This window comes from Pongo abelii, chromosome 23, assembly GCF_028885655.2.
Source record: "Pongo abelii isolate AG06213 chromosome 23, NHGRI_mPonAbe1-v2.0_pri, whole genome shotgun sequence".
NCBI classification, from domain to species: Eukaryota; Metazoa; Chordata; class Mammalia; order Primates; family Hominidae; genus Pongo; species Pongo abelii.
In genome coordinates, this window is record NC_085929.1 from 37,999,403 (window position 1) to 38,026,326 (window position 26,924).

The 26,924-nt window shown below is 43.9% G+C and overlaps 1 protein-coding gene and 1 pseudogene across 50 annotated transcripts in view; both read left to right on the plus strand.

The window, feature by feature from the left end:
• The window catches only part of SFI1 (SFI1 centrin binding protein), a 121,230-nt gene that overhangs the window by 63,915 nt on the left and 30,391 nt on the right, over positions 1 to 26,924 (plus strand). For 42 of the 50 annotated variants that reach the window (XM_063722866.1, XM_063722888.1, XM_024240037.3 and 39 more), the window contains 6 exons: positions 971 to 1,088; positions 5,319 to 5,421; positions 16,899 to 17,055; positions 19,084 to 19,245; positions 22,267 to 22,337; positions 24,167 to 24,259. In XM_063722866.1, coding sequence (XP_063578936.1) covers positions 971 to 1,088; positions 5,319 to 5,421; positions 16,899 to 17,055; positions 19,084 to 19,245; positions 22,267 to 22,337; positions 24,167 to 24,259 — 704 coding nt within the window. The remainder of the gene's footprint in view (positions 1 to 970; positions 1,089 to 5,318; positions 5,422 to 16,898; positions 17,056 to 19,083; positions 19,246 to 22,266; positions 22,338 to 24,166; positions 24,260 to 26,924) is intronic. The other 8 variants (XM_063722893.1, XM_063722891.1, XM_063722894.1 and 5 more) reach the window with 1 other exon arrangement.
• On the plus strand, positions 1,097 to 4,688 carry LOC129052637 (small ribosomal subunit protein uS13-like; annotated as a pseudogene).

Below are 26,924 nucleotides of genomic sequence, written 5' to 3' on the forward strand. Positions count from 1 at the left end.
TCCTTTGTCTTCTAAAAAGAAGAGAAATTTACTTATTAGTGGTGACTTTCATAATGAAAATACAGTTTACCACAAAGGGAGACCTGTGGGCCATTGCATCTTCCGTATCTAGTAAATTATCTTTTCTTTACTAAAAAGAGTGAGCTTGGAGTCAAACAGCAAGTTTTATATCATGATTTCTTCTTCTTTAGCTTTGTATTATGGAAAATTTTAAATATCTATACAATTGAAAGATTTTTTTTTCTTTTTTCTTTTTTTTTTTTTTTTCGAGATGGAGTCTCGCTCTGTTGCCCAGGCTAGAGTGCAATGGCGTGATCTCAGCTCACTGCAACCTCTCCCTCCCAGGTTTAGCAATTCTCCTGCCTCAGCCTCCCGAGTAGCTGGGACTACAGGTGCACGCCACCACACCTGGCTAATTTTTGTACTTTTAGTAGAGATGAGGTTTCACCACGTTGGTCAGGCTGGTCTCGAACTCCTGACCTCAGGTGATCTGCCCGTCTTGGCCTTCCAAAGTGCTGGGATTACAGGCGTGAGCCACCGTGCCCAGCCTGAAAGATATTTAATAGAATAATGAACCTCCATATATCCATTACCCAGCTTTGATTATCCACTCATGCCATTTTTGTTAGATCCATCTCTCCACTTCTTTGCTGCCTGTTTATTCACATCATTTCATCTAAAAATTGCAGAGTGTATCTATAAAAGTAAGCGCTTTTAAAGCAAAGGGTTTTTGAGCAGTTCAGTACATGGATTTTCCTTTAAATGCTTTGTGAATGTCATTACTGGCACAGAGCCTTCGTGCGTTCTTGCACTCTAATTACTTTTGTAGTGCTTCACAACTTTTCCAGCAGGGGGCACTTGGAGGCTGGAGGGATTTAGGTATTCAAAGGAGAGCCCTTGAGCTTTTATCACAACCCAGAGTAATCCATCTCTCCCCATGCCTTTTGAAAAATCTCTTTGGTGAATCTAGATGCAAAGCAAAAGATGCGACAGGCCTGGAAGTCCTGGTTGATCTACGTGGTTGTTCGTAGGACCAAACTTCAGATGCAGACTACGGCTCTGGAGTTTAGGCAACGGAGTATCTTACGGTGAGTCTGCTCAACTGCCCTACAAAGTACCAACCATCATTTTACCTCATCAGCTTTATGGTGCTGGAAAACAGCATAAAACCTCACTTAAAACAATGGTTTGTATTTGGTTTTATTTTTGTGTTTTGTTTTTTTCGAGATAGGGTCTTACTCTGTCACCCAGGTTGGAGTGCAGTGGCACAATCTCAGCTTACTGCAACTTCCACCTCCCAGGCTCAAGCAGTCCTTTCACGTCAGCCTCCCGAGTAGCTGGGACTACGGGCATGCACCACTATGCCCAGCTAATTTTTTTTTTCCTTTTTTTTATAAAAGCGAGGTTTTATCATGTTTCCCAGGCTGGTCTTGAATTCGTGGGCTCAAGCGATCTGCCCACCTCAGCCTCCCAAAGTGCTGGGATTATAGGCATGAGCCACCATGCCCCACTCCCACCTTGAAACGATGTTTTGAACATAGTTGATGCCTAATAAAGATTTATTGATAACTTGTTTATAAGATCAGATTTTCACATAATCATAATTAACACAAATTGAGTGCTTACTGTGTTCTAAACCCTGAGTTAAGTTTGTGTGTGCATGTGTTAATTTTGTAATGTAAAGTATCTTATTTAACCCTTACCATAAACTATAAGTACCATTATTGTACAGATTAAGATATACAAAAAGGCTCAGAGAGGTTGAGTAACTTGCCTAGCACATACAGGTTGTAAATGGCAAAACTAGGGCTCACCCACCCATACTCTTAACTGCTGTTCTGCATCGCAGCCCATCAGCATTGTAGACATACTGGAAGAACATGAATTAGTCCGCATTTATATCCAGACATGTAACAATGAGCTGCATTATAATGGGACAGATTTCACTCTATGTTGTCTGTAGTGGTCCACTGGTGTCCTGAATGGTAATGTATTAATAACTCACTTCCTGCCTGAAACTTGGGTATTGAACAAAATATGGATAATAGGAGAGGCTTTGCAGCTACACTTACTTGAGTTTGAATCCCTCTTCCAACCGGTACTGTTGGGTCATTTCATCTCTTCAGCTCTTATTTTCCTCATCCGTGAAATAGTTACACCATACTTAAAGGTTTGTCATCAGGAGTAAATAAAGTAGTATCTGTAAAGTGTTTAACAGTGTCCAGAAAATCAGTGGACATAAAGAAGTTATTTAAGTAGAAATAAAATAGGCAGAGTGCAGTAGTTCAAACCTGTAATCCCAACACTTTGGGAGGCTAAGATGGGAGGATTGCTTGAGGCCAGGAGTTTGAGACCAGTCTGGGCAACAAAGCCAAGACCCTATCTCTACACACAAAAAGTTTTTTTAAATAATTAAAATCGTTACTTAAAATGTATTTAGCAAGTATTTCAAAATGCCTAATTAGTATGCAATTTTACTTGAGTCTGAGTGAATTTTTTTTTTTTATGTGATGGAGTCTCGCACTGTTGCCCAGTCTGAAGTGCAGTGGTGTGATCTTGGCTCACTGCAACCTTCTGGGTCAAGCCTTCCAGGTTCAAGCGATTCTCCTGCCTCGGCCTCTCGAGTAGCTGGGATTACAGGCGCCTGCCACCATGCCCATCTAATTTTTTGTGTTTTTACTAGAGGCAGGGTTTCACCATGTTGGCAAGCCTGGTCTCGAACTCCTGACCTCATGATTCACCGGCCTCAGCCTCTCAAAGTGCTGGGATTCCAGGCATGAGCCACCGCGCCTGGCCTGAGTGATATTTTTATATAATTAATTCATTTACTCAACGTACATTTATTTATTTATTTGAGACAGAGTCTCACTCTTTCTCCCAGGCTGGAGTGCCATGGCACAATCTTGGCTGATTGCAACCTCCGCTTCCTGGGTTCAAGTGATTCTCCTGCCTCAGCCTCCCGAGTAACTGGGATTACACCATGCCTAGCTAATTTTTTGTATTTTTAGTAGAGAGGGGGTTTCACCACGTTGGCCAGGCTGGTCTTGAACTCCTGACCTCAGATGATCCACCCGCCTCGGCTTCCCAAAGTGCTGAGATTACAGGCATGAGCCACCGTGCCCAGCCTATTTATTGAGGGCTTAAAATGTTCTTGGTACCGGGCCAGGCACAGTGACTCATGCCTGTAATCCCAGCACTTTGGGAGGCTGAGGCTGGTGAATCACCTGAGGCCAGGAGTTTAAGACCAGCCTGGCCAACATAGTGAAACTGTCTCTACTAAAAAAATACAAAAGTTAGCCTGGTATGATGGTGCACGCCTATAATCCCAGCTACTCGGGAGGCTGAGGCATGAGAACCGCTTGAACCAACGAGGCAGACGTTGCAGTGAGTTGAGATTGTGCCACTCCACTGCACCCTGGGCAACAGAGTGAGACTCTGTCTCGAAAAAATTTAAAAAATGGCTTCCGCAGGAGGCCTACACACCGCCAGTTGTGCTCCTGCTATGTCTCTAGTGATCCCTGGAAAGTTCCAGCATATTTTGCGAATACTCAACAGCAACATCAATGGGCAGCAGAAAGTAGGCTTTGCCGTCACTGCCATTAAGGATGTGGGTTGACAGTACACTTGTGGTGTTGAGGGAAGCTGACATTGACCTCACCAAGTGGGCAGGAGAACTCACTGAGGATGAGATGGAATGTGTGATGACCATTATGCAGAATCCATGCCAGTACAAGATCCCAGACTGGTTCTTGAACAGACGGAAGGATGTAAAGGATGGAAAATATAGCCAGGTCCTAGCCAGTGGTCTGGACAAGAAGCTCCGTGCAGATGTGGAGCGACTGAAGAAGATTCGGGTCCATAGAGGACTGCACCACTTCTGGGGCCTTTGTGTCTGAGGCCAGCACACCAAGACCACTGGCCGCCTTGGCTGTACCATGGGCGTGTTCAAGAAGAAATAAGTCTGCAGGCCTTGTCTGTTAATAAGTAGTTTATATACCTAAAAAATATAAATAAAGTAATAAATAAATAAGTAAAATGTTATTGGTACTGTATTGATGCTGGGGCTATATTCAGGGAATTTGTGATTCCCTAGATGCATAAGAAGATAAGTGATAATGTGAGATAGCTTGAGGTTTTGCAGTGAGTGCTGCAGGTGAGCATGGTCTAAGAGAAATCTTTGTAGGTTAGAGTGACCAGGCAAAGTGAGTGTTTCTGTAAAGCACAGGTTGCAAACTCTTATTTCCCCATGACTCTTTTCCTAGAGCAAATTCAAAAATTAGTAGAAAAAAAAACAAGACTGAAACGAAAGTCTGACCAGGATTCGAGGAAGGAAAAGGATATATACAGCAAGACTAGAAATCTAAAAGCTGCTTGATTACAGATTATTTTGTGAAATCTCCTGATTTTCAAATGTTGGTAATAACTCTTTTTTTTATTTTTTGAGACGGAGTCTCACTCTGTCACCCAGGCTGGAGTGCAGTGGCACGATCTCGGCTCACAGCAACCTCTGCCTCCCGGGTTCAAGAGATTCTCCTGCCTCAGCCTCCCGAGTATCAGGGATTACAGGCACATATCACCATGTCCAGCTAATTTTTTGTATTTTTAGTAGAGATGGGGTTTCACCATGATGGCCAAGCTGGTTTTGAACTCCTGACCTCAAGTGATCCACCCGCCTCAGCCTCCCAAAGTGCTAGGATTACAGGCGTGAGCCAGCGCGCCTGGTCTTTTTTTTTTTTTTTTTTTTTTTGAGATGGAGTCTCACTCTGTCGCCCAGGCTAGAGTGCAGTGGCGTGATCTCAGCTCACTGCAACCTCTGCTTCCTGGGTTCAAGCTATTCTCCTGCCTCAGCCTCCCAAGTAGCTGGGATTACAGGAGCATGCCACTACCACCCGGCTAATTTTGTATTTTTAATAGAGACAGGGTTTCACTATGTTGGCCAGGCTAGTCTCTTAACTCCTGAACTCAGGTGATCCACCCGCCTCAGCCTCCCAAAGTGCTGTGATTACAGGTGTAAGCTACTGCGCCAGGCCATAACATATTTTTTAACAAATCAAACTGTGTAGGTCAAACACAGCATGTTTGTGGTGTCTAAAGCAGGATCTGACCGTAGGAACCATAAGTTTCCAACCATTAATTGGCAGATCTGGGACTTTTTCTCAATTGTTTTGTTTTCTTTTTTTTCCCCAGCAGTGAATCTAGAGATGGTACTATGAAGGAGAGGACTAGAGCTGCGGGTCTGAGGCCCCACACTAACTGCTCCTCTCTTTCCTGAGTGGCTTTTTACTGATGGATTCCGTCTTTGATTTGCTTTTTCACAGGGTGTGGTGGAGCATGTGGAGGCAGCGACTAGGACAGCTCCGCGTGAGCCGTGCCCTCCATGCCTCTGCTTTGAAGCACAGGGCCCTGAGCCTCCAGCTGCAGGTGAGTCCAGCAGACGTGGGTTTTGGCATCCTCTGTCCGTGTTGTCAAGCCTCTCACCCACAGAGGGCAGTGCTGGGCCTTCCCTGCAGCTCAGGGCCTGAGATGGGGCGAGGGCAGAGGTAATCTGGAAGGCTGGGCTCTTCCAGAGGGAGGCTGCTGTTAGGAACAAAGTAGAGGCTTGTCCTAGATGAACCTAGGTCAGTGGCTTCCAGAGTGCTTCTGGTAATTGTGGAGCTGGAGAGGGATTTATGAATTAGTTATAAACATGTTTAGAGAAACAGCACTATACTCTGATTTCCTCATTACTGTTTTCCTACAGCAAATGAGAAAATAATTGGGGCAGAAAAGAAACTAAGACTGAAAAGAAAACCTGGCTTCCTTTTCTTTATAGTTTTGATTGTCTTAGAGTGTTCTTTTAGGCAAGCCACTAGCTTTTTTGTCAATCATAAATGACTAAGGCCTGTACTAAAACTTTCTTATCCTTTGACATATTCTCTGAATTTTTGTCATGTTTTTGTGTCTGCTGGGTACTTACAGAGCTGCCAAATAAGTTATAGGAAATAGAACAGGGAAGAGGAAAAAAAAAATCAGTGCCTGTTTCCAAATGTAGGAATAGTATCTTCTTATTCTAACAACAAATTGCATAGTCCATGTGAATATGTGCAGATCACATGCAAATAGCATATATAGTCATCTAGATCAGTGATCAGAAAACTGGCTCAATGGCCAAATTTGGCCTGCTTTCTGTTTTTGTAAATAAAGTTTTATTGGGATGTTGCTACACTCATTCATTTATGTATCATCTGTGGCTGCTTTCAGATTACAAGGGCAGTGTAGAGTAGTTGTAACAGAGACCTTATGGTCTACAAAGACTAAACTATTTGTTTTCTGACCCTTTAAGAAAAAGTTTGCTGAACTCTGAACTTGTAAGGTCTTCTGAGGCAATAGCAAGGAAATAAGAGACATAGGTCTCGCCAATAATAATAACAGTACCAATAGCAGCAGCAACTGCAGCCTGAGTGACAGAGTGGGGCCCTGTCTCAAAAAAAAAAAAAAAAAAAGTAGTAGCTTTTATTGTGGTCTTACTTGTGTTAGATGCTGGACTAAGTGCTTTATGTGCGTTATCTAATTTTCATAAACCTTTTTTAAAAGTCCCATATTATTGTTAAGGAAACCAGGAAGGTTAACTAACTTGAACCAGGGTCATATGTGTAGTGAAGCTTAGAGCCAGGTTTTTTTTATTTCTTTTTTTTGAGACAGAGTCTTGTTCTGTCACCCAGGCTGGAGTGCAGTGGCACAGTCTTGGCTCACTGCAACCTCCGTCTCCCAGGTTCACGCCATCCTCCTGCCTCAGCCTCCCAAGTAGCTGGGACTACAGGCGCCCGCCAGCACGCCCGGCTAATTTTTTGTATCTTCAGTAGAGACGGGGTTTCACCGTGTTAGCCAGGATGGTCTCAATCTCCTGATCTTATGATCGCCTGCCTCGGCCTCCCAAAGTGCTGGGATTACAGGTGTGAGCCACCGCACCCGGCCGCTTAGAGCCAGGTTTTAAGCTGAGCAGCCAGAAAGCTGCATCATTTTTTTTTTTTTTTTTTTTTTTTTTTTGAGACAGAGTATTGCTCGCTCTGTCTCCCAGACAGGAGTGCAGTGGCGCGATCTTGGTTCACTGCAACCTCTGCCTCCCAGGTTCAAGCAATTCTCCTGCCTCAGCCTCCCAAGTAGCTGGGACTCAGACGCATGCTGCCACGCCTGGCTAATTTTTTGTATTTTAGTAGTGATGGGGTTTCACCGTGTTGCCCAGGCTGGTTGCTAACTCCTGAGCTCAGGCAATCTGCCTGCCTCAGCCTCCCAAAGTGCTGGGATTACAGGCGTGAGCCACCGCACCTGGCCTGCATCATCATCTTAATCACCATGCAGTATTGTGCTGAATAGACTTATAACCTCAGGAGGGAGATGGAACTGATAAATGGGAAAATGCTATAAATACAGGGATAGTGACTAAACTTATAGACTGACTGTGAATATAGGGAAACTAAACATAATGAGACTGATTTTCTGTCATCAGTGGACAACTGTGCTAGTGTTCTTCCCTTTCTAAGAGCCACTTTGAGAGGCCATAAACTCATTCTACTGATGCTACTGTTGCTCAGAACATGTTTAGAATTCCCCTTTTCTTGTTTGTTGTTGTTGTTTGTTCTTTTGTTTTGAGACAGTCTCACTCTTTTGCCCAGGCTGGAGTGCAGTGGCATGATCTTGGCTGACTGCAACCCCTGCCTCCCGGGTTCAAGCGATTCTCCTGCCTCAGCCTCCCAAGTAGCTGGGATTACAGGCACGTGCCACCACGCCTGGCTAATTTTGTATTTTTGATAGAGACGGGGTTTTGCCATGTTGGCCAGGCTGGTCTCGAACTCCTGACCGCAAGTGATCCACCTGCCCCTCGGCCTCCCAAAGTGCCGGGATTACAGGCGTGAGTCACCACACCCAGCCTACACTCTCTTAATCTACACCGCATCTCTATGCACTAGGCAGGTCAGACATCATGAAATATGTAAAATTTTAATTTTAATTTAAAATTTAAAATTAAATTTGGTATTTCAAACATAGAAACATAAAATATAAAACACTTAGAAAAATATTAGCAGATAGGCTGGGCGTGGTGGCTCACACCTGTAATCCCAGCACTTTGGGAGGCTGAGGCGGGCAGATCATGAGGTCAGGAGATGGAGACCATCCTGGCTGACACGGTGAAACCCCATCTCTATTAAAAATATAAAAAATTAGCCAGGCATGGTGGCGGGCGCCTGTAGTCCCAGCTACTCGGGAGGCTGAGGCAGGAGAATGACGTGAACCTGGGAGGCAGAGCTTGCGTGAGCTGAGATCACGCCACTGCACTCCAGCCTGGGTGACAGAGCGAGACTCCATCTCAAAAAAAAAAAAAAAAAAAAAAAAAAAAAATTAGCAGCTAGCCAAGTACTCACCAGCCTCACCCAGATTTAAAAGGTGTTAGCATTTTCTATACTTGCTCCAGAATTTTTTTTTAAATTATTTTTTGGGGAACAGGATCTCACTCTGCTGCCCAGTCTGGAGTGCAGTGGTACCATCATGGCTCACTGTAGTCTTGACCTCCCAGGCTTAAGTGATCCTCCCACCTCAGCCTCCCTAGTAGCTGGGAACACAGGCGTGTGCCACCATGCCTGGCTAATATATTTTTTTTTCCCTTGTGGAGTCGAGGTCTCACCATGTTGCCCAGGCTAGTCTGAAACTCCTGAGCTTAAGTGATCCACCCACCTTGGCCTCCCGAAGTGCTGGGATTACAGGCATGAGCCACCGTGCCTGGCCCAGAATTTTTTTTTTTTTTTTTTTTTTGAGACAGAGTCTCACTCTGTTGCCCAGGCTGGAGTGCAGTGGCGCGATCTTGGCTCACTGCAAGCTCCGCCTCCCGGGTTCATGCCGTTCTCCTGCCTCAGCCTCCCAAGTAGCTGGGACTACAGGCGCCCGCTGCAACGCCTGGCTAATTTTTTTTTTTTTGTATTTTTTAGTGGAGATGGAGTTTCACCATGTTAGCCAGGATGGTCTCGATCTCCTGACCTGGTGATCCGCCCCCCTCAGCTTCCCAAAGTGCTGGGATTACAGGCGTGAGCCACCGTGCCTGGCCCAGAATTTTTTACAGTAACAAAATTTAATGGACACTGCCAACGCTCTACCCTCCCTCCCTCCCTTCTGCTGCCTCTCCTCCTTAGAGATAGCCACTCTTTTGATTCTGGTATGATTGTTCTCCTATATTCTTTTTTCTTATAAAAATATGTGCACATATCCGTAAAGAATAAACATGTGGTACACTCCTGTAGTCCCATCTACTCGGGAGGCTGTGGCAGGATGATCAGTTGAGGTCAAGTGTTTGAGGCTAGCCTGGGCAATATAATGAGACCCCATCACTTAAAAAGGTGGGAGGGGCCACGGTGGCCTACGCCTGAATACTAGGACTTTGGGAGGCCAAAATAAGAGGATCACTTGAGTTTAGGAGTTCAAGACCAGACTAGGCAACATAGTGAGACCCCATCTCTACAAAAAAAAAAAAAAAAAAAAAATTAGCTAGACGTGGTGGCGCATGCCTGTTGTCCCAGCTACTTGGGAGGCTTAGGTTGGAGGATCACTTGAACCTGGGAGGTCAAGGCTGCAGTGAGCCATTGATGATGCCACTACACTCCAGCTTGGGCACCAGAGCAAGACCCTGTCTCAAAAATAAATAAATAAATAAATAAATAAGTAAATGGTATGGCTTTGTGTAGTTAGGACATTTATGAATGTTGTCATACTGTACTTTGCAACTTGTTTTTTTAGTGCAACGGTATATTTTTGAGGTTTAGCCATGTGATTTCTTTCTTCCTTTTTTAAAATAGAGAGAGGGTCTTTCTCTGTTGCCCAGGCTGTTCTTGAACTCGTGACCTCAAGCAGTTCTCACACCTTGGCTTCTTAAAGTGCTGGGATTACAGGCCTGAGCCACCATGCCTGGCCCTATCTATGTGGATAGACAGAGATCTATTAACTGTGTATATTATGCCATTGTATAAACAAGGCATAGTTTATCTGCTTACTTACTGATGGACTGTTGACTACCTCTGCTTTTTAGAATTACGAACAATACTACCAAGAGCATTCTTTCTGTTTCTTTTTTTTTTTTTTGAGACTCCGTGCAGTGGCACAATCTCAGCTCACTGCAATCTCCACCTCCCAGGTTTAAGCGATTCTCCTGCCTCAGCCTCCCATGTAGCTGGGACTACAGGTGTGCTCCACCACATCCAGCTAATTTTTGTATTTTTAGTAGAGATGGGGTTTCACCATGTTGGCCAGGCTGATCTTGAACTCCTGACCTCAAGTGATCCGCCTGCCTCTGCCTCCCAGTGTTGGGATTAAAAGTGTGAGCCACCATGCCCGGCCCCCGGTTTCTTTGAATTATTCACGGATCTGTTTCTCGGCTCTTTCTTCCATTCGTGTATTTGTCTATCCAGACCATACCAATGCCATACTGTTTTAGTTACGATTTGATGAAGCAGGTAAGCAAGAGTGCAGGTTCTTGAGTCAGACTGTCCGAGTGGAATTCTGCCTCTATCACCTATTAGCTTTGTGCCTTTGAATGAGTTATTTTACCTGTTTGTACCTCAGAATTCTTATCTGTAAGTAGATCATAATAGTACGTACCTCATAAGGTTATTGAGGCTTCAGTAGGATGATCCAGTTATTAATAATATACTCAGAGCAATGCCTGGAATATGGAAATGCTCAGTAAATGCTAGCTGTTGATATTCCTATTTGACATATAGTTCTTAAGGCTCTATATTTGAGAGAGAGTCTCCTTTATTCTTGTTTTGTTTTTAAACTTGTCTTAATTGTTCTTCTGTACTCTCTCTTATTAATTTTAGGATCAACTCGTCAAGTTCTATAACAAAGCCTATTAGGATTTTTTTTTTTTTTTTTTTTTTTTTGAGACGAGTCTCACTCTGTCACCCAGGCTGGAGTGCAGTGGTGTGATCTCAGCTCACTGCAAGCTCCGCCTCCCAGGTTCACGCCATTCTCCTGCCTCAGCCTCCCGAGTAGCTGGGACTACAGGCGCCTGCCACCACGCCTGGCTAATTTTTTGTATTTTTAGTAGAGATGGGGTTTCACCGTGTTAGCCAGGATGGTCTCGATCTCCTGACCTCGTGATCAGCCCGCCTCGGTCTCCCAAAGTGCTGGGATTACAGGCGTGAGCCACCGCGCCCGGCCAAGCCTATTAGGATTTTTATTACAATATACTGACTGACAGCTTATTAGGTTAGAAAAATTGTCATATTGAGTCATTTCATCTATGAATTTGATATATCTCATATTGCTGAGCTTGAGAAGGAGAGTAGGAAGGATGAGGTCATGAGGTAACAGGGAGCCAGAACGCAGGGCCTGGCACGTCGCACCTGATAAAAAAGGCTTTGGCTTTTATTCCTGGGAAGGTGAAGAGCTCCTGGCTCTGAGCAGAGGAGTGACATGATTGTACCTACCTCTTAACAGGATTCTTTGATTCATAGTGTGCTGCTTTTGGGGTAAGAAAGGGAAGGATATATATGAATGTGTGTTTGTGTGTTTGTGGGGGGGGGGGAGGTGTGTGTGTGTCTGTTTGCTTATATTTTCAAGAAAGAATAATGGAAAAATAAATGAAAAACTTCCCGAAAAATGGTTACCTATAGGAGGAGGGAGGGAAGGGTATAGGAATAAAGTACTTCTGTGAATTTACTTTGTTACATAGTTTTAACTTTGGAACTATGCAAATATTTTATATAATTACAAAGCAAGAGTAAATAAAAAAGCAATTGCTAGATTTTCAAAACAAACTGAAACATATCAAGTTTGTGGCAATGACTACACAGAGAATAATTACTTCAAGTAACTTTAAAATACAATATTTTGACTGTTCACCCTGGTGGAATGTGTTAAAAGGACGTAATGAACTGCTAAGAAATCTAAAACCACATTCTTATTAAAACAGGTGTTATTGTTACTAGGAGGTTTGAAGTTGTTATATTGAAAGTATTATAGTTACATTGTAAGATAAAGCAAATAATTATGGCAGTGTTGTTAGGAATAAAGATCTTCAATAGAAAAGAAAAGATTACAAGTATAAAAATCAAATAAATCTGCAGTTGGAACTGTAAATATCAATATGGACTCCTCATATATATACACATACCATAAATGCATTTCTGGTCTGGCGCGGTGGCTCCCAGCACTTTGGGAGGCAGGTGGATCACCTGAGGTCAGGAGTTTGAGACTAGCCTGGCCAACATGGTGAAACCCCGTCTCTACTAAAAATACAAAAAAATTAGCCGGGCATGGCGGTGGTGGGTACCTGTAATCCCAGCTACTCGGGAGTCTGAGGCACAAGAATCACTTGAATCCAGGAAGCAGAGGTTGCAGTGAGCTGAGATTGTGCCAACTGCACTTCAGCCTGGGCGACAGGGTGAGACCCTGTCTCAAAAAAAAAAAAAAAAAAAAAAGCATTAGAAGCAGTGACAGTAGTATAGCATTTAGTATCCCCAGTGCCCAAGTTGTGGTCTTAACTATTTCCCACTAATAGGAACCAGGGCTTTTTAGAGAAATGGCTGATTATAGGTCTGGGGCAGGAAATAGACAACATACACCTAGGACTAAGGAACTTAACAAAACCTAATGGAATTGTGTCAGAAGGACTCAGGAACCAATTTGGAAGGGTTCCCAGGGCTTAAGATAGAAAAGTTTGAGCATCAAAAAACAATAAGCTAGGCATGGTGGTGCCTGTAGTCCCAGCTACTCAGGAAGCTGAGGCAGGAGGATCACTTGAGTCCAGTATATTGAAAACATCAAATACATAAAAATTCATGCATTTGAAATAATTTTAAAAGAAAGTGAAACTCATCGGTCATGATTTTGGGTTGTTAGGGGAGTTAACTCAATTCTTTAAAAATTAAAGTATTTTAATTCTTTAAAAATTAAAGGCAAAAAATTAAGCATTTATCCCACCTTTCCTATATAAACTGTTAACTCCAAGAAACCAGAGGGTTAATGAGAGAGAAGGCTTCTTTATAGAAGAATTCCAGTTAATAAATGCTGAAGGAATACTAGAACTAGAAAATTGCTGTTTTGCCACCCCTAATGAGGACATAGATCTAGGCAGCCATCACTAGGTGAGAGGCTGATGGGAAAATATAGGAGAAATCTGGCTACCTGCCATCTGAATCCACCAAACAATCTTGGCATTGCTACAACTGTGGCAGCCAGACATGATGTGCCTCATGATACTATGTAAGGGGAAGTACCCAGCCACGTTCCTGAACTGTTCTTGCCTAAAAAATTGAACATGACTCCAAGCCTAATGCGATCTCTCAGTTTATATGAAATACAGGGGTCAGAGGAACAAGTTAAAGACACCTCGAGGCTACAGTCAGCCAAATCCAAAATGTAGGACATTTTATAGGATAGATGACTTGATTTCTCTAGTAGATTGATGGCATGAAAGAGAAAAAAAGCAGGAAGGGAAGTTGTCATATAAAACAGAACTTTAAGTGACCTAACAATTAAAGCGAACCAAAATGGACCACTCTGGCTGTTGTGTTAGGAATACATCAGAGCCAGGCATGGTGGCAGATGTCTGTAATCCCAGCACTTTGGGAAGCCAAGGCGGGTGGACAGCTTGAGCCCCAGCATTTGAGACCAGCCTGAGCAACATGGTGAAACCCTGTCTCTACAAAAAATACAAAAAATTATCCTGGTATGGTGGCATGTGTCTGTAGTCCCAGCTACTCAGGAGGCTAAGTGGGAGGATCACCTGAGTCCAGGAAATTGAGGCTGTAGTGAGCTATGATTGCACCACTGCCCTCTAGCCTGGGCAATGGAGCAAGACCCTGTCTCAAAAAAAAAAAAAAAAAAAATTAGCTGGGCATGGCGGTGCATGCCTGTGGTCCCAGCTGCTCAGGAGGCTGAGGCAGGAAGATTGCTTAAGCCCAGGAGGTTAAGGCTGCAGTGATCCATATTCTTGCCATTGCACTTCAGTCTGGCAGTCTGAGTGACAGAGTGAGACTCTGTCAATAAATAAATAAATAAATAAATAAGAAAGAGATGATCAAGGATATAAACAGGGAGAACAGGTAAGAAGCTATTACAAAATTCCAGGTGAGATTTTCCACAAAGATGATAAGAAGACGTTGGTTGGATTCTCAATATCTTTTAAAGATGTAACCGACATCTTTAAAAGATATATGGATGAGATATGAAGTTTTAGAGTCCAAGATGACTTCCAAGTTTTGGCCTAAGCAGTTGGAACAATGGAGTGCCATTTACTGAAATAGGAAAGACTGCAGGAGAAGCAGGTTTGTGGGAAGAGATGAGGAGGAGCCCAATTCTGGACTCTGTATCTTCAGCCTGATAGGCCTTTTGAATATCCACAGGAAGATATGTTAAGGAGGCAGTGGGATATTGGGATATATGTGTGGAATATTGAGGATGGGGCCAGGATAGGAGGTACATTTGGGAAATTCAGGAGTTCTCAGTAGGCAGATGGTATGTAAAGTTACTAGAGTGAGCGGGGTGTGGTGGCTCATGCCTGTAAATCCCAGCACTTTGGGAGGCTGAGGCAGGAGGATTGCTTGAGCCCAGGAGTTCAAGACCAGCCTGGGCAACATAGAGAGCCCCCATCTCTTTTTTTAAAAAAAGCTATTAGGGTGGGTGAAAAAATGAAGGAAGTGAGTGTAGCTAGATGAGAGGTTCCAGGGCTGAGCCTGCAAGGTGCACAGAGGTGGGAGTCAGCAACAGGAACAAAGCAGGGACACATCCCAAAAGCCAGGTGAAGGAAGGAGGAAGGCTTTGTCAGACGCTTCTGGCAGGTCAAGGGAGGTGAGGACCAAAATCTGACCTTTGGATTGAGCAACGTGGAGATTGCCGATGCACTTGATAAGAGTAGTTTCATTCAGTAAGCCTGTGGGAGTGGGCTCAAGAAAGCCTGCCTGGGAGACAGAGAGATTAGAAAATAGCTCTTTTGAGGAGCTTGAAACAGAAAGAACCAAAGTGTTAGCTGGATGGCACAATGTTGTCTAGAGTCTAGAGAGGGGTGTTGCTTTGTTTGTTTAAGAATCACTGGTTTATTCCCTTCAGAAAGTATTTTTGTGACAGCAATCTTCCCCCCACAACTTTTTATTTCTGACAAACACCAAATAATAGAAAAGGTAGATGCTGTATGTGTTTCACCTAGTTTAACCCATTGTGGTTTTTTGGTTTGGTTTGGTTTGGTTTTTTTGAGACAGGGTCTCACTCTTTTGCTCAGACTAGAGTGCAGTGGTATGATCACTGCTCACTGCAGCCTCAACCTACCAGGCTCAAGCGATCCTCCCACCTCAGCCTCCCAAGTAGCTGGGACTACAGAGTTTCACCATGTTTCCCAGGCTGGTCTGAAACTCCTGAGCTCAAGCAATCCTCCTGCCTTCGCCTCCGAAAGTGCTGAGATGACAGGCATGAGCCACCCTGCCCTGCCAACCCACTGTTAACATCTTGCCACATTTGCTTTCTTTAAGTATATAAATACATTTATTTTGTCTGAGCTGCTCTAAAATTGTAGACATAAAGTTTATCTTAAAGTGTATCTCCTAAAAAGGACAGTCTCCCACATAACCATAATATCATTATTATATTCCAAGAAATTTAATATTGATATGATAATATATAACATGCAGTTCATATTAAAACTGTATATTGTTGCTATTTGCACTTTCATAGTCTAATCAAAGGTCACCCATTGCTTTTAGTTGTTACATCCTGAAGAGATTTTTTTAGGATAGGAAAAGTAATAGCACATTGATATGCTGATTTCAAAAATCTATAGAGAATGAAAACTGATGATTCATAAGAGGGGAACTGCCAAGGCAGTAAACTTGGGAAGATGAGATGTAGCCAGAGCGGGACAGGTTGGGAGGGGACTGACTTTGGTGGGAGCATGGACGGTTTATCCAGAGTAGCAGGAAAGAGAGAAGACAGAGCCCATGGGCAGGTGGGTAGTTAAACATGGTGGACCTTAAGGAAATTTTCTTTTGATTGCTTTTATTTTCTTAGTGAAATGGGAACGATGGTATTCAGTTGAGAGGAGGGAAAGGAGAGGTGCGACAGGTTGAAGAAAAGATATGAAGTCTTTGTCTAAGTTGTCTTCAGATTAGGATAAGTCGTCTTAGATTAGATTATCACTGATCTAAGGGTGTGCATTTATAGACCCTTGTAGACCCCTTAGCTTCTATAGATAGACATCCCTGGAACTAATCTGCCTGAAAAAGGACCACTTTACAGTAGGCTTTCTCTGACTTTGGAAGAAAAGGCAGACCCTCACTTATCCCCAATCTGAATTAATTATATCACCCCTCGGATTGTTTCTGCTCCTTGTCTGCTTGTTTTTGTTTTTGTTTTGAGTTGGTCGCTCTTGTCGCCCAGGCTGGAGTGCAGTGGTGTGATCTCAGCTCACTGCAACCTCTGCCTCCTGGGTTCAAGTGGTTCTCCTACCTCAGCCTCCTGAGTAGCTGGGATTATAGGCACCCGCCATCACGCCCAGCTAATTTTTTGTATTTTTAGTAGAGACGGAGTTTCTCCATGTTGGGCAGGCTGGTCTCAAACTCCTAACCTCAGGTGATCTGCCCGCCTCGGCCTCCCAAAGTGCTGGGATTACAGGCATGAGCCACTGCACCCGGCATCTGCTTGTTGATTTTCTTCTTTTTTTTAATCCAGAAAAAAATTACTTTTGAAAGCAAAATGTCCCTCTTAAAGACCCTTTTACCCTACAGTCCCATAGCTTATGATCCTGCTAGGGGGGATTGCCACTTCCTTGTTTCTAATTTCAGCCTTTCCAGCGTGTGTGCCTTTCTCTTTTCCCTCTCCACCTGTACTTCACCCTGTTTTCCTGCCTTTCCTTTGACTATTGCCTCTTTTCTGGTTTTCAGGCTTGGTCACAGTGGCAGGAACAGCTCCTGTATGTCCAGAAGGAGAAACAGAAGGTTGTCTCTGCAGTGAAACATCATCAGCACTGGCAAAAGCGGAGATTTCTAAAAGCCTGGCTTGAATACCTGCAAGTCCGCAGAGTGAAGCGACAGCAGAATGGTGAGTAGGAAGCTCCAGGCTCTCGAGATAGAGGATCTGGTCACAATTTCCACTCTCCTGCTGCCAGTGGTACTGTACTAAGAAGTAATATAATGGTGCTACTCCAGAAATTTTGGCGAAAGGAGATTAAGGAGGAAAATACATCATCCTTGAGTCACATTTATTTCTCTTTGGCTTTTTCTTTTATTTATATATCTATATCTATATCTATATCTATATCTATCTAGCTATCTATAGTTTTTTTTTTTTTTTTTTTTTGAGATGGAGTTTCGCTCTTGTCGCCCAGGCTGGAGTGCAGTGGCTCACTGCAACCTCCGCCTCCTGGGTTCAGGTGATTCTCCTGCCTCAGCCTCCCGAGTAGTTGGGATCACAGGTGCCCACCACCTTGCCCAGCTAATTTTTGTATTTTTAGTAAAGACGGGGTTTCACAACGTTGGCCAGGCTAGTCTCAAACTCCTGACCTCAGGTGATCCGCCTGCCTCGGCCTCCCAAAGTGCTGGGATTACAGGCGTGAGCCACTGCACCCGGCCTCTTCTGTGTATTTTTTATCTAAATAGGGTTTTCATTTTGCTATAAGTATTGTAATTATTTTGATTAATATGTTGATAACCTATGGTTTTGTGTCTTGCTTTTTTCCACACAGTTAATCAACACTTTCCTACATCTTAAGTATTTGTCGTAAATGTTATTTTTTAACAACTATTCATATTTTATAGGATGGCTTACCTTAATATACTTAGCCATTCTCCTGTTAATAGATATTTGGATAGTTTCTGTTTGTCTCCAGTTATGCAAATGCATGTGATTTTGATGTTGAGTTTTTTGGATACTGTTTATATGGTTTTGTTTCCCAATTAGATTCAGAAGTAATAATACATAGAAATGTGAACATTGGTACACTTTCTAACTTAAGTTTATTGATTTTATACCGAAGTAAGTCAAGCACTATGCTAGACACTGGGTTAAGGGTCTCTGGCGTTTGCCCAAACATCCCTGCAGAAATCTCTTACGCTGCCAACACTGTCTCTTGGGAGAGTTTGAATGTGTTCATTGGAGGATAGTGACCCCAGACCAACAGTCCAGTTGCCCAGTCCTGGAATGTGAAGGCATTAAGCTGTTTAGTATGATAAGCTATAGACTAATGCCTGCCTCCAATTACAGCATTCAAATTCCAGGTCTGATTCCCATCCCCTTCCCGGGCCCTAGCTCATCAGACCATTATCTGACTAGCATTAAAAGGAGATGAAGCTGGCAGCCAGGATCAGGTTGGCTGAAAGCTCAAAAAAGCCTATGCCAGCATGGCAACTGAATTGTATGTCGTTGACTCAATCTCTAAGTCCTATCCAGGAGACATTTGTTTAGAAGCAAAAGTAAAACAGTCCTTTTTGAAAGCAACAGTTATCATTTCTGTTCATCAGTATCTAACCAGAAGCCTCAGCCCTTTGATGTAACTGATTTTATAGCATCCTCCTCCCTAAAATCACAGACCTTTTCTCTTTCCTTGGAGAGAGGAGATGTAGCTCAGGGATTCCTAATGACCTTTCAAGGTTTAAAAAACTTGTATTTTGGCCGGGCGCGGTAGCTCATGTCTGTAATCCCAGCACTGTGGGAGGCTGAGGCGGGCGGATCACTTGAGGTCAGGAGTTCGAGACCAGCTTGGCTAACATGGTGAAACCCCGTCTCTACTAAAAATGCAGAAAAATCAGCCAGGGGTGGTGGCGCATGCCTGTAATTCTAGCAACTTGGGAGGCTGAGGCAGGAGAATCACTTGAAGCTGGGAGGCATAGGTTGCAGTGAGCCGAGATTGCGCCACTGCACTCCAGCCTGGGCAACAGAGCGAGAGTCCAACTCAAAGAAAAAAAAAAAGCTTATAAGAGTGTGTGTGTGTGTGTGTGTGTGTGTGTGTGTGTGTGTGTGGCCTTGAACCCCTGCTCTCTGCCAATCGTGGGGTTCAGCTTGTCTTAAAGATGTTTCCAGCTCATCTTCTAACCTTAGGGGAGCAGCACTTAAGTTATTTCTCTGTTGCAGAGATGGCTGAGCGATTCCATCATGTCACTGTGCTCCAGATACACTTCTGTGACTGGCAGCAGGCCTGGGAGCGGAGGGAGAGCTTGTACGCCCACCATGCCCAGGTGGAGAAACTGGCCAGGAAGATGGCCCTGCGGCGCGCCTTTACTCGCTGGAAACACTGTATCCTTTCAGATACTGAGGCTGTCCATTGCCTCAGCCAGGACAGCATGAGCTCAGCAGCATGTGAAACGAATCATAAGATACATGGGAAACAATTGCCAAACAATTTAAAACAGCCTTATCTCTGTTGACAGTCTTAAAATTTTTTGTTTAATTGGAATTGTGTATAAAAAGAGTGCTTATATATAGTTTAAAAATAATAAAATGAACAACTATATATTATCACCCAACTTTCAAAATAGAACCTTCCTAGCACACCTATCTGCTCCTCCCTGACTGCATTCTTTTTCTTTTCCCTCAGAGGTAATCCCACTTTCCTGATTCACATTTTTTGGTGTTACAATTTAAGTGCTTTTCTCTACCCACTAGGTGGTGGAAATAGCCACCACTATCTTTTTCTTGGTGAGAGCATCACCGTGATCATAGTTTCCATTTATTGCGCTTTTACTGTGTAGCAGACATTATGCATCATCCTCTTCATCCTCATAGCAACGCTGTGGAGTAGGTGCCACTATTGCCATTTTACAGACGAGGAAAGAGATTCAGAGGAGCTGAGTGTATTCTAAAGTCACAGGTCATTGGCAGAGTCAAGATTTTCAAAACCTAGGCCTTTAACTCCTGTATACATATTTTTTTTTTTTTTTTTTTTTTGAGATGGAGTCTTGCTCTGTCACCCAGGCTGGAGTGCAGTGGCACAATCTCGGCTCACTGCAATCTCCGCCTCCCAGGTTCAAGCGATTCTCCTGCCTTAGCCTCCCGAGTAGCTGGGATTACAGGCATGTGCCACCACGCCTGGCTAATTTTTGTATTTTTAGTAGAGACAGCGTTTCGCCATGTTGGCCAGGCTGGTCTCCAACTCTTGACTTCAGGTGATCCACCTACCTCAGCCTCTCAGCCTCCTAAAGTGCTGGGATTACAGGCATGAGCCAGCATACCCAGCCTCTTTCTTTCTTTGTTTTTTTTTTTTTGAGACAGAGTCTCGCTCTCACCCAGGCTGGATTGCAGTGGTGCCATCTCAGCTTACTGCAACCCCTGCCTCCCAGGTTCAAGTGATTCTCCTGTCTCAGCCTCCTGAGTAGCTGGGATTACAGGTGGCCACCACCACGCCCAGCTAATTTTTGTGCTTTTAGTAGACATGGAGTTTCTCCATGTTGGCCAGGCTGGTCTCGAACTCCTGACCCAAAGTGATCCACTTGCCTCGGCCTCTTAAAGTAGTGGGATTACCGGCGTGAGCCACCATGTCCAGCCCTGTGTACATACTCTTTTTTTTCCCTTTTTTTTTTTTTTTTGAGATGGAGTTTCACTCTTGTAGCCCAGGCTGGAGTGCAATGGCCCAATCTTGGCTCACCACAACCTCTGTCTCCAGGTTCTAGCGATTCTCCAGCCTCAGCCCCACGAGTAGCTGGGATTACAGGCATGCACCACCATGCCCGGCTAATTTTTTTGTATTTTTAGTAGAGACAGGGTTTCTCCATGTTGGTCAGGCTGGTCTCAAACTCCTGATGACCTCAGGTGATCTGCCCTCCTCGGCCTCCCAAAGTGCTGTGATTACAGGCCTGAGCCATCGCACCCAGCCATATTCTTAATCACTACCCCTACCATACTATGTGCCCAAGTGTGAGAATTTGGACTGCCTAGGATGTTCATCCACACATTTTATTTGTTCATCAAAGTCTTGCTTTGTATAAATTCCTGCTTAAATTCTGGGATATGAGGAAGCTCAGACTAATGATAGTTCATTGTCTAGTGGGAGAAATAGACATGAAAATGTGTCTTTAAATATGGCATGATAATTCCTATCATAAAGATTTGTATCAAGTTATTTGAGAGCGACTGTGGAGATTCAGTCAAGGAGGTAATGTTTGTGCAGAATTTAAGTCATAGGAGATGAGAAGTTGGGAAGGTTGATGTCTTAGGGGAAGACTGCAGAAGGTTGGAAAAGGCATTTCAGTGAGGAAAAGCATTCAAGAATCTAGTGGGCTGTAGAGGTATGGATGGTGGGAAGGTAGATGCAGGAACCTCTGGAGGTTTTTTAACTTTTAAAAATTTAGAGACAGGGTCACATGTTGCCCAGGCTGGAGTGCAGTGGCTTTCACAGGCGCAGTGGTAGCTTACTACAGTCTTGAACTCCTGGGCTTAAGCAGTTCTCCCTCCTCAGCCTATGAAGTAGGTGAAACTACAGGCACACACCATCACACCCGGCATCAGGGGTTTTTAAGAAGAGAAGAGGCTGGGGGCAGTGGCTCACACCTGTAATCCAAGTGCTTTGGGAGGATCGCTTGAACTCAGGAGTTTGAGGCTACAGTGAACTATGATGGCACCCTTGCCCTGCAGCCTGGGTGACAGAGTGAGACCCAGTCTCTTAAAAAAGAAAAGAAATGCAGTCAGATTTGTGCTTTGGAAAGGATAATTCTGGATTAGCGGAGAGAGGCTAGCACTGGTGGGAGACCAGTTATGGGAGGAGGCTCACTTATCAGTCTATGTAAGAGATGTGAGGGACGAGTCGGATGAACTGCAGGGTGTTGGGGGTGGGGACAGAAGAGCAGAAGGGGATGGAGAGAGCCAAGAGATTTAGGAAGGGAGCAGATGGACTTGGCGACTGATTAGATGAGAGTGGGAGGAGAAAAGGTTTGAAAATAACTCCAAGGTTTTTAGCTCAAACATCTAACTGGATTGTGATGCCAAAACAGAGACTATAGAAAAAGGAGCAGATTCTGCTTTAGATATGGTGATTTCTAAATGTTTACTGAAGTTGGTAGCAGTTTATCTCAGGTATTTTTTGCTTCTCATCTCATGGGCATTCAAGGGGTGGAATGCAAGACCAGATGTTTGATCAGTAACTGACAGGGTTTCCCTTTGCCCACTGCTTCCCTGGGTCATCAGGAGTAGACAGAGGTGGACCTCAGCCCACCTGGCACGTGTGTTATCCCCGATAGCCACGGCCCTTCAGGTGGCTTGCTGAGAATGTACTGTGTAGGGGCCAGAACCTTGTTGGGACTGGAGGCCTTCACTTCCTGGCAGACATGCTGCTGTGTGCAGAAGAAGCTGCCCAGTTTGAGATGGCAGAAGAGCACCACAGGCACAGCCAGCTGGTAAGAGCCCTGCATCCTGGCATGGCTCCACTCGGCAGCCTTGCTTGGGTATCCACTCTTGGGGGACCCTGACTCCTGTCACCTTCATTAAATGCGGTCAGCTGTGGGTGAGTTTTGGTCATGAAGCCCTCCTTTCATTGTGGGTGTCCCTCTTTTCATTTTGGATTACAGGTGCTAATGGTGTAGGGTCAGAGGGGTATGAAGCTGCAAAGGAACCTCAGAGATTATTTAGTCCTGAGCTTTTTTTACATGGGAAAACCGCTTTTGAGTGGCGGAAGCCTCACCTATAAAATAGGTCAAAGTAGCCATGCTGTGGTTGAAGCATGTCAGGGAGTCAGTCCCTGTTCTACCTGCTACTATTCCCTTCCCTTGCTACACGAGGTGGTCTTCATATGTTTTCAGGAGCCTGTGGGGCTCCACAAAGCACAGTACAAAAACCCCTAATCCAGTCTGATATCTTCACTTCTGTCTCAGAAAATTGAAGCCTAAGGCATGGGGAAATATGGGCAAATCAGCTTTGCTTAGCCAATTTGTGAGGCATTATTATTATTTTTTAGAGATGCAGTCTCACTATGTTGTCCAGGCTAGATTCAAACTTCTGGGCTCAAGCAATCCTACCACCTCAGCCTCCTGAGTAGCTGGGACTATAGGCATGTGCCACCATACCCAGTGTTGAGGCATTAGTATTATCATTACTATTATTATTAGAGATAGGGTCTCCTCTGTCACCCAGGCTGGAGTGCAGTGTTACAATCGTAGCTTGCTGCAGCCTTGAACTCCTGGACTCACATGATCCTTCCACCTCAGCCTCCCAGGTAGCTGGGACCACAGGCACATGCCACCATGCCCAACTAATTTTTTAGATTTTTTTTTTTTTGAGACGGAGTCTCGCTGTGTCACCCAGGCTGCAGTGGCGCTATCTTGGCTCACTGCAAGATCCGCCTCCGGGGTTCACGCCATTCTCCTGCCTCAGCCTCCCGAGTAGCTGGGACTACAGGTGCCCGCCACCACACCCAGCTAATTTTTTGTATGTTTAGTAGAGACGGGGTTTCACCATGTTAGCCAAGATGGTCTCGATCTCCTGATCTCGTGATCTGCCCGCCTCGGCCTCCCAAAGTGCTGGGATTACAGGCGTGAGCCACCACGCCTGGCCTAATTTTTTAGTTTTTTATACAGACAGAGTCTCCTTCTGTTGGCCAGGCTGCTCTTGAACTCCTGTGCTCAAGCAGTCCTCCTGCCTCAGCATCCTAAAGTGTTGGGATTACAGGTGTGAGCCACTGCACCTGGCCTTTTAGGCATTATTGATGGAGCTGGATCCAGGTCCATCCTGGCCCAGCCCCAACCCTTCCTTTCACTAAAGATTCCTTCTTCCATTTTAGCAGCACTGCATTTATAATCATACAAATGTACGCACTGAGCCCACATGGTAAAAAAACAAAAAAAACAAAAAAAACACAAAAACCACCACAGACAAAAAGTCTGTCTTTTTCTGAGAGGCAACAGTTGATGTTTACCTTGGTCTGTAGAATTGTCATGTGGGTCATGGGGTTCTCTCCTGGTGTGGGTGTGTTTGTTCTTGTGCAGTATAGATGGACAGCAGGGAGGGTTCAGCAAATATTTATTAAGTGCCTGCTGTGCAGGCTGGCTTGTGTTAGGCTCCCAGTTGAATCTCAAAGCAGAGAAACACTCAGGGAGATGGAACAGGTATGAGAAGCTGTGACCAAGCTTCTCCCCTCTGATTTGAGGCACTGTCTGCCTTCATCTACTCTTAGTTTACAGACTCTACTGATTCCAGTCCTTGTAATCAGTTGTGTCCTTTCTTTGCACAGTATTTTTGCTTTAGGGCCCTAAAAGACAATGTGACCCACGCCCATCTCCAGCAAATAAGAAGGAATCTTGCTCACCAGCAGCATGGTGTCACGGTGAGGGTTGTCTTCTGTATCAAAGGACCTCTTCTGATAGCCATTCTCTCTCGCTCTTTTTTCAGTCTTGCCAAATTAAGCAGAACTCTTTTTAAAAAAACTTTTGTGCTTCAAGATTTGTCCAGACTGTCAACTCTAAAACCTTAGTTTGCATTTTCTTTCTTTCTTTCCTTTTTTTTTTTTTTTTTTTTGGAGACAGAGTCTTTCTCTATTGCCCAGGCTGGAGTACAGTGGCACGATCTCAGCTCACTGCAACCTCCGCCTCCCGGGTTCAAGCAATTCTCCTGCCTCAGCCTCCTGAGTAGCTGGGATTACAGGCATGCACCACTACACCTACCTAATTTTTGTATTTGTAGCAGAGACAAGATTTCACCATGTTGGCTAGGCTGGTCTCGAACTCCTGACTTCAGATGATCCACCCGCCTCAGCCTCCCAAAGTGCTGGGATTACAGGCGTGAGCCACCAGGCTCGGCCTCTTTAGTTTGCATTTTCTTTGGTAATCCATGCCTGCTGATAGAAAAACTTGTTTGATCCCATTTTTTTATCTCTTTGCCAAGAAATGGATAGTTGACTCAAAGTTCAGGGACTGTGGATTTTAACCCTGACCTGGGGATATAGTGATACAAATACATTTTCTTTTTTTCTTTACTTATTTAGAGGCAGGGTCTTGTTCTATCACCCAGACTGTAGTGCAATAGGTCACTGCAGGTTCAAGTGATCCTCCTGCCTCAGCCTCCCAAGTAGTTGGGACTACAGCTGTAAGCCACCACACCCAGCTAATTTTTGTATTTTTTTGTAGACTGGGTCCTACTATGTTGCCTAGGCTGATCTCAAACTCCTGGGCTCAAGTGATCTGCCCACCTTAGCCTCTCAAAGTGCTGGGATTACAGGTGTGAGCCACCGCACCCAGCCCAAATACAGTTTTTGTTGTTTTTTTGTTTTTTTTTTTGAGACAGGGTCTTGCTCTGTTGCCCAGGCTGGTGTGCAGCTGCAGTGGTGCGATCTCAACTCACTGCAACCTCCGCCTCCCAAGTTCAAGTGATTCTCATGTCTCAGCCTCCCAAGTAGCTGGGATCACAGGTGTGTGCCACCAAGCCCAGCTAATTTTTTTGTATTTTTAGTAGAGACGGGTTTTTCCCCGTTTTGGCTGGGTTGGTCGCAAACTTCTGGCCTCAAGCAATCCACCTGCCTCGGCCTCCCAAAGTGCTGGGATTACAGACATGAGCCACCATGCCTGGCCCCAAATACACTTTAAATCTTGCATTATAGGAGGCTTTGGTTGTGTTTCTATTGTAAGTCTATTCACTTCCATTGTAAGTCCATTATAAAACAATGGTTTGTTTACTTGATGCCAACAAATATTGTCTCTACTTGAAGATTTCATTTCTTGGTGTAGGATTTTTTTCCCTGTTACTGTTTTATGAAAAATGTTTAAACATACAGAAAAATAGAAAAAAATAGTATAATAAGCCTCTATATAGTCACTACCTGGATATAGTAATTGTTAATATTTGCTATATTTGCTTCATTGTTTTTTGCTGAATAATTTCAAAGTAAATTATAGACATCACAACACTTTGCACCTAAATATTTCAGCATGCGTCACTCAAAGACATTTTCTTATGTAACAACAATGTCATTATCATCCCTAAGAAAAGTAACAGTGATTGCCTAACATTAATATCCAGTCAACATTCAAATTTCCATAGTTGTCTTAAAAATGTCTTATTTGTAGCTGCTTTTTACAAACCAGAATGCAGTTAAGGATCACTAACTCCATTTGGTTCTTTTCTGATTGATTTTTAGCAGAAATGGATTTTGTTATTATATCTCTTAAAGCTTTTAATCTAGAACTTTCCTTCCCCCAACCACAGTTCTTTATTACGTTTTTGATAAATATATTATATATATATATATATAATTTTTTTTTTTTTTGAAATCGGGTCTCGTTCTCGCCCAGGCTGGAGTGCAGTAGCTTGATCTTGGCTCACTGCAACCTCCACCTTCCGGGTTCAAGCTATTCTCCTGCCTCAGCCTCCCAGGTAGCTGGGACTACAGATGCACACCATCACGCCTGGCCAATTTTTGTATTTTTAGTAGAGATGGGGTTTCACCATGTTGGCCAGGCTGGTCTCAAACTCCTGACCTTTGGTGAGCCTCCCACCTCGGCCTCTCAAAGTGTTGGGATTACAGGCGTGAGCCACGACACCCGGCCTATTATATTTTTAAATTGTGGTAAAAGATACATCACTTAAACTTTATCACCTTAACCATTTTTAAGTGTACAGTTCAGTGACATGTACATCCACATTGTGCAATCATCATCACTATTCATCTCTAGAACTTTTTCATCTTGCAAAATTGAAACTCTGTACCCATTTCCTCTTTCCTCAGCCCCTGGAAACCACCATTCTACTTTCTGTCTCTATAAATTAGATTATTCTAGAGACCTCATAGGTGGAATCATATAGTATTTGTCCTTTTGCAGCTGGCTTATTTCACTTAGCATGATGTATACTTTTTTAAATGACTGCCTTTTTTGAAAAAAGGACAGGCCAATTATTTTGTTTATACAATTTATTTATTATTATAATTATTATTATTAGAGACAGGGTCTCACTCTGTCATCCAGGCTAGAGTGCAGTGGTGTGATCATAGCTCATTG